We start from the raw sequence: 8,168 nt of genomic DNA, 5'->3' as shown, positions 1-8,168 counted from the left end.
CCAGCAAGCGCTGGTTACTTTGGCTAGGCCTGCCTTAGCTAGATGTTAGTCTAGCTACATATTAGACAATTGTTCATGTAAACAATAGGTTTTCCATTGAAATCAGAGAATAGATTAGCTATAGATTTCAGAGATACTGTAACGTCCCGACTTGGACAGTGGTGAAATAATAAGAGATAGGTTGTCTTACAATCCGTGCGTTTAATTGCAAACTTCCACATACAAAACTGTCAGTTCACCGGAGCTCTCCTCTCCTCTACCGTAACAACAACAACACAACACCCGCCCCCCCATTTCTTTATGCTAGTAGCCGTTGTAAGCTATTTTAAGCATACCTAACTCTGGATCAAGAATGTTGTTTTTGTCCACGCTTACCGTTGCCTAAATGCGCGCACATATTTTGATGACGTCGACTGTAAAATGGTCTATACCAGGACTTAAGAAACGAGATGCCCAACATTGGATTTGACAAACTCTGGCCCATTTTGCGCAACAAGTGGAAGAGTTTGAAGCAGCGGAGACAGGGTTGCCAGATGGGCTGGTTTTTGGTGGATTTAGCTGTTTTTAGACTGGTTAGGTTCGAAATTGTCAATCCCATCTGGCAACCCTGAGCGGAGAGTCTACAGATAGTATGTTTACAGATATCGCACTGCTGGAGATGCACACCACACGTTCTTAAAATAAATAAAGCTTTATTGTACTTAAAACAATATTTCGTATGTGTTTTTTGCGAGAGTTCTTTACAACAAACTATATACAGCTGTGTGCCAATCAATCAGGGGGGTGGCACCTGGGGTGGCCAATCAGATTTCAGGGGTGGCACGTGCTACCCCAGGCCACCCCCTGGACACGCCCCTGGTTAACAGGCACTTAACGTTACATGTTGTAAGGCTGCACGATAGTGCACGATAGTGCTGCATTTTGACATAATTCTTATCGCATTCCCCCCCGCTGATCTGTATAGCGGGGGGAATCTTATGACACGTAACTCCTCCTACAGTCCCGGGTCTTTCCTGTAAAGTGGAAAACGTCTCGTACCCAGAACTGTTCAAAAGCGTGCTGAGGCGAGCCGTGCCGTGCCGACCCGGGCAGTGTAGTGGAAAAGCGCCAATATGGCTGCGTTCGTAAACTCGCTATGGAATCTGAGCAGCACTCATGGAATGCCTTTTGTCCAATCAAATTACTTGGTCTCTTTATGACGTTGAACGCAGTGTGCGCTCTGGCGCTCTGAGCGAATTTACGAACTATGAATGAACTACTCTATAACATCTACGTATAACGAACTGCGAGAGACTGAAATAGCCTCAGCGAGAATGAGGCGCGGCATCGCTTTGCTTATTTATTTATTTTTACTATTCAGATCGGAAGGAGGAATTAATGTTTTGCAGATATTAATACATATTGATTTCTTTTTTTGTTTTGACTTGTCCATCGGACTCCCTCTTGTATGATATTGCTTAAAACCCAACGTCTATGACAAGTTATTCAAACATTGATGTTCATCAGGGAACAGTCAAACGAATTATTATATTCACAGGAGCAGTGAGCTATTTTCTTTGTTTGCCCACAGACTTATTAGGCGACACATTGTTGTTATGGTGCTTTTCTAAACAGTCACAGTGAACATTAACAATTAAAGTGAATAAAACATGAAAAACGTGAAAAATACATAATTTCCTACTTAGGTCCATCTTGGCTGTTATCAATGACTATGAGTTGCTATGTGCATTTTTGGCTTATTGAGTTATTTTCAATAGCATTGGTCTTTGAACAAAAATGCATTAAGCAATTAAGACAACAGTAATTTAAAGGAAAACAGGAGCAGAGGAAGTTTGATATACTCTGAACAATGGTAGGAGGAGCTCTATAGAAACCTGGGTGTGTGGAAATAAATGCTTTCCTTAGTTTCAATTTCAATGACAGTAGAACAAAGACGCACTTTGGCAGACGACACAGTCACACAAGGTAAACCTCCGTTCCCTTATTTGTCCTTCAATAGTTTTTTTTAAAGTAAAATGGATATCAAGTTCAATGCTCTTGGCTCAAACTATTCACTATGGCTGATTGTTTAATTACTTCATGCAGAACGCTGAATGTGAAACTATACCAATAATGAACCAAGCGACATTTCTGACTCTATAGTCTGACTATTTCTCTATAGTCAACCCTACAGATTGTTACGTCTCGTCCTGTTTCCTTGGGTTATGTTTGTCCTTGTTTCATGTTTTTTATTTATTGTTTCCTGTTTATTTTAGTTGTCTTTCGCTTTCTCTGTCGCTCCGCTCCTTGCCCTTGTGTCTACCCGCCCTGGTTGGTTTCACCTGTCCCTCACCATCTTCCCCCGTGTATTTAGTCTGTGTTTACCCATGTCTCTGTGCCAGTTCGTGTCTGTGCCTTTGTGTCGAAACGTCCCAGCAATTCCTAGTGTTACGTAGTCAATTCATGGTTTTTGATCTCCGAGTGTTTTTATTACTTTGTTTTTCGCCTGCTCCCTATTGGATTATGCACATTGATCTCTTTGAGCTGACAACATGTGTACCGACCCCTGCTTTGCCTACCTCTTACTGGATTATATCAGAATCAGAATCAGAATCGCTTTTATTACATCTTACTGTACACAAGAGTAACATTCTTTGGCTTTGGTTCCTCAACATTGAAATTGCAGCATTCAGAGAAAATAAATAAATAAATAATAATAAGTAACGTAAGTAGGCTAAGTAAAAAAAGTAACCCTACATTGATGAAGTAATGAAGTGATGGATTTTACAGTGGCTTCAATAGGGCACAAATGCTGTGCAGATTATATGAAATACAATATGATAACACAGTAAGGTAGTATATTACTCCAATGGTATACAAGTAATCTAGTAGTGAGCAGTAGTTATAATACTATGTTCATTTTTGTAGTGTGTTGGTTGGGGGGTTATAAATCACATTCATGCCTCCTACATTCCAGCCCCTAATTATTACAACATTACATAATAATCACTCATATAACACAAACATAGGTGACATGAAGCAATCAAAAGGCTCAATAATCCAATGAAGGTAAGTCCATGAATTGACTGTATGGGTACATCCTCTGTCTTCTTCCTGCAAATAGTCATGAGTCAGTAAGACCAGTAAGACCAGTAAGACCAGTAAGACCAGAGTTCAGCACGTGTGTCTTAAGCTTTTTAACAAGTCAGAGAGATCTTTACTGTCATTCTGTGTCTGTCAGTGGTTTTAGGATGTTGTTCTTCTTTTCTATTCTTGTCTCTTCTTCCTTCTCTTCTCTCAACTTCTCTTTTATCTCTTCCCTTCCCTTCCCCTTTTCTCTCCTCTCCTCTCTCACCAGCCAGCCTGCTATGGAGGCTGTAGAGCCCATCTTCACCATAGCAAAGGAGCTCTATTGTCTGTGTAAGGCAGCAAAGGCCAATAAGAAGCAATGTGAGAATTTGGCCAATCGAGTACGTCATCTTGAAGTGATCGTGAGGGCACTTCAGGAGAAGGGAAGACCTGAGCTAGCGAAGGACATCCTCAACGAACTCAGTGAGACCCTTAAATCCGCTGTGCACGTGGTTCAAAGATATGCTTCACTCACCTTCTGGAAACGCATGCTGAAGGCCTATGACATAGGAGAAGAGTTTGAGAGTTTGAATAACCGCTTGACTGAAGCGGGTCAAGGGCTCCAGCTCGCACTGCAGGTTGACAGAATAAAGATTAAGCCAGATGTACTTCAGGGGGTGAAGGGACGTCCAGAACAGGATCAGGCAGACAGAGAGAGCGACATCCAGGAGCTGACCAAATGTAAGAGACAACTCTTCCTCGCAGTTCCAATGGGCCCTTACTAATGAGTTGCTACTCAATCATTACATGCCTGACACATCAAATTATGTAGGCTAAACACTTCAATATAACCAGCATTAGCATTCTCTCACGACATTGTCAAACAGTTGATTTGTGCTCTATCCCATAGTGCTAAAAGCAAAGTTGTGCCTCAAGAACACCCAAGAAGACATGAAAGACATGAAAGACTTATTGGAACTCTGTGAGTAGACATGAACTGTCAGTGGCTGGGGCTTGGGACATATCTGGTTAGTTAAGAGACTATTAAGAGAACTTATTTGACTTGCTCTAGCCAAGTAATAATTGTAAATGGAGCTCAATTCATGAACTATCACAAACTTTGTCCATTATTGAATCATAGTAGTAAGCCATCACCTACACTGACATGTAATAGTAATATTTGCAAAGTTGACAATGTAGGACTTCCAAATGTTTGTGGGAACAATAGCATAATATAACATAAAAGGCTATATAACATTGGTATTGATAAATATGTTTCTTGTAGCCTAACAAATGGGAAGATCAGAATAATTTAATATTTATTTGAAAATAGTTGTTTTTTCAGACCTGACCATTCTGTTAGCTTGCATTTTGTCACACCCTCTTTTATGTGAGATCTTACCACGGTTGTGGTTATGTACTGTGTTTGCTGGGCAGTCCATAATCTCTTAACTATGAGGTCCATCTTATTGAATTTGATGTGTTGATCCCATTGGCAGTGGACAAGCCCAATATTTTCCTTCAAGCCATCCGAGAGATCCAGCCAGAGGAGTTGAGTTATGATGTGCCCAGAGAGCCCATCTTTACATCTGCCAACTCAGAGGTGTTCAAAGGAGAGTACAACAAATCCTCTGTGGCCATTAAAAGATACGCCTGCACAAAGGACATTACCCCAAGGTATGTAAGTGTAGCACATGACACCTACACTCACCGGCCACTTTATTAGGCACACCTTGCTAGTATCGGGTTGGACCCCCTCTCTTGCCTTCAGAACTGCCTTAATTCTTTGTGGCATAGATTCAACAAGGTGCTGGAAACATTCCTCAGAGATGTTGGTCCATATTGACATTATAGCATCACACAGTTGCTGAAGATTTGTGCCAAGAAAATATCCCCCACACCATTACACCACCACCACCATTTTTGCCCCGAGAACGGCCTCACTGGATATTTTCTCTTTTTCTGACCGTTCTCTGTTGCCCCTAGAGATGATTGTGTGGGAAAATCCCAGTAGATTTTTTTCAACACCCGTGCCACGTACAAGTGCCATTCACTTAAATCACCTTTCTTCCCCATTCTGATGCTTGGTTTTCAGCAAAACTTCAGCAGATCGTCTTGACCATGTTATGAGTTACCGCCACATGATTGGTTGATTAGATATTTGTGTTAACGTGCAGTTGAAAAGGTGGACCTAATAAAGTGGCCGGTGAGTGTATACCAAGTTAATCATGGTCGTAAACTCCTCAACCACGAACATCAAAAATGAGAACTTAATAATGGTTTTCCTCCCACAAAAAAAGTCTAGTAAGAACTACCTTCAAAAAGGAGGTGGAAACTATGAGACGCTTTGAGTCACAACACATCCTGCGAATGTTTGGGATCTGTGTCCAGGGTGAGAATGGTGAGTACAGTACGCAGAGTTTGAGGAATAGCTGTAGAATAAATAAGAAACATTTTCAAATCACACCATATAATGTGCGCATGTGTGCGTGTGTGCAAGTGTTTGTGCGTGCGTGTGTGTCAGTGTTAGCGTGTTAATGTGTGTCCGTGTGTGTGTGTCTAACTGCTTTTTGCTCCACTTGTTATCATGTAGGACCCAATCCAGACTACCTCATCATCATGGAACACTGTGAGAGGGGCTGTCTGAGAGACGTTCTGGACTCCCCCCCTGGCCTAACCTGGAACACAAAGACTCGCATGAGTCTGGGAGCAGCCCATGGCCTTTACAGGTACCACACCTCAAGCAAAATCTCTATTGATATCAAGGCATAATCTAAGATCTGGACTATTACATAGCTTATTACGCATTATCTATGTGTTCCTTCATCTGCATACTAAAACTCCTATGCTTGGTTCTATCCACAAATACTATATATTTACAGTGTTGGTCACAGGATGTAGGCTATAGCACCCTATTCACACTGACCAAGTTTGTTATGACTTTGACAGTTTTGATTATTAAACCCTTTCTTAAGATTACACCAGACTGAGGAGAAGTTCAGTGTACACGGATGCATCAACAGCAGCATGTTCCTGGTCACTGAGTCGTACACAGTCAAGGTAAAGGTCCTGAAGGCTTTCTAGAGAAGTTCAATAATGAAGAAAGATCAGGTGGTGGAGCTTCAGAGTATAAGATGATGTTTTATTGACAAGACAAAGGCAGACAGAACAGGCGCAAAAGCAGCAGACAAGACAGGCGCCTGGGAGAAGGTTCTGGTACAGTGAGCAGACGTTTCTCAAAGAGTAATTTCTTGTACATCAACGTAGTACTTACCGTAGTTCTACATCTGGCTTTGCCCTGATTGGCTTTACTCCTGAGAGGGATCACAATTCAACAGCTGGAGTGTAGTTTCAATTAACTAGTACATCCATATGTGGCCATATTTCCAGGTGATGACCTCAACTAGAAAAGACGTTATTGCATTCAAAAGATTGTTGACCAAATACTAAATATGAGTACTTTATTTAGACATTAAATGAGTTTTTCCACTATGTTTGTAGTCCTGAAATAAGGGAAAGTACTTTGTAAATGGTGAACCCAGTCTGAAAAAACTTAATTTAATTAAATCTGAGAATCCCTACTTTAAATAATATTTGTTTGATTTCAAACTCAAACTGTTGGGAGTATAGAGCTAGACAAAATGCGTCCTCTTTCCAATACTTATGAAGGGCACTGTATCAGTAGATTTCAAAGAAGAGATGTGCCTAGTGAGCTGGCTCTTGAAGATGCACTGCACTATTGTGTTGATGACAGCATACTATTGTACTATTGTATTGATGACAGCATAGCCACATACTGTATATCATAGTGTTATTAGCTATAATTCTGTGGTGGTAACATCTCTCAATGTACTCTGTGTTCTTTGCATTGTTGTGTTGTTGTGTGGTCAGCTGGGTGGTTTTGAGCTGGCGAAAACAGAGACGTCGTTGAGGAGGTCAGACAGAGCGGTTAAAAAGACCAGCGCCTTATGCTACACCTCACCTCAGCAGCTTGACAGCATCAACCACCCTTATGACAAGGCCTGTGAGATGTACAGGTCAGCTTCCAGTCACACACAACAGCATCTTCTCTCAACAACTACAACTAATGTGAAATCTCAAAAGAAACCTACTATGTTGTTACTGGACTTGAAATTGCTATTGGTTCAGTGTCCATCTACTACAGTCTACAGCAGTTTGAAATATGTTCTTTGCAGCTTTGGCATCGTCCTGTGGGAGATTGCAACCCTCCAGCATCCATTCAAAGGTTTGTATCAACTTCATCAATGAAAATGTATACGCTTATATGCTTTTATATTACAATTATGTTTCAGAAAATGTATGAATTGGGGTGAACTCTCCTTCAGAATCTATGTTTGCCCCCCAGTACCTTGTTATTTGTCACTTCATGTTTGTTCTCTATCAACTTCTCAAACTCAACAGACTGCTCAGCTAAAGACATTCTTAGAATAGTGTGTGAGGAGAAAGTTGCAGAACCTCTTCCTGCAGACTGCCCTAAACAGCTTGGGGACCTGATCAATGCCTGTCGCTCCTATGACAGCTATTACAGGCCAAATGCAGGAGGTAGGAATTATGACATGAATATTGCTTGGAATTGCTAAAACAATATACTTTGATTCCATTCTCCACTCACAGTACCTCTTTCCTCCTACTCTCCTCTAGTCATAAAAGGTGTTTTATCAGGTGCCAGTAGAACAAAGTGACTATTTACGTGTTTCTGTTCCACAGTGTTGGTGGACAAGCTACGCATGGCAGTAGGGCAACTGACAACGGACTAAGACCAATCACTGGCCAGCAGAGGGGGCGGGCTCTAAAACCCTAGAGCGAGAGAAGATCGACTGACAAGTTTAGTAGGACTTACGAGCAAGGAGAGTAACGAGTGAAGAATCATCATTATAGCCAGTAGAACAAAGTCACTATTTACTTGTTTCTGTTCCAGTGTTGGTAGACAAGCTACGCATGGCAGTAGGGCAACTGACAACGGACTAAGACAGAAGATCATCTCCCCAGTTCTCTGAAATATGCAAGTCCCAGAGGAGCAAAACCAAAAGAGAGGATCAAGATTTTTTTTAAACTGTTTTGGTTATAAAAAAATAAACATTTACATAAATTCTAGGAAT

The 8,168-nt window shown here is 41.2% G+C and overlaps 1 protein-coding gene across 1 annotated transcript; it reads left to right on the top strand.

Moving 5' to 3' along the window:
* Positions 1–3,347: 3,347 nt before the first annotated feature.
* Positions 3,348–7,826, top strand: LOC308165336 (mixed lineage kinase domain-like protein; the record flags this gene model as incomplete). The annotated part of the gene is made up of 9 exons (XM_080539494.1): positions 3,348–3,789; positions 4,548–4,725; positions 5,349–5,449; positions 5,642–5,777; positions 6,024–6,108; positions 6,940–7,085; positions 7,245–7,294; positions 7,471–7,611; positions 7,777–7,826. 9 exons carry the CDS (start codon positions 3,348–3,350, stop codon positions 7,824–7,826), a joined length of 1,329 nt encoding a protein of 442 aa, XP_080395620.1.
* Positions 7,827–8,168: the final 342 nt, after the last annotated feature.

This window comes from Nansenia antarctica (genome assembly GCF_963989245.1).
Source record: "Nansenia antarctica genome assembly, chromosome: 9".
Classification (NCBI taxonomy): Eukaryota; Metazoa; Chordata; class Actinopteri; order Argentiniformes; family Microstomatidae; genus Nansenia; species Nansenia antarctica.
The sequence above is the reverse complement of the archived record's forward strand: the minus strand, read 5'-3'. Positions and strand labels throughout refer to the sequence as shown.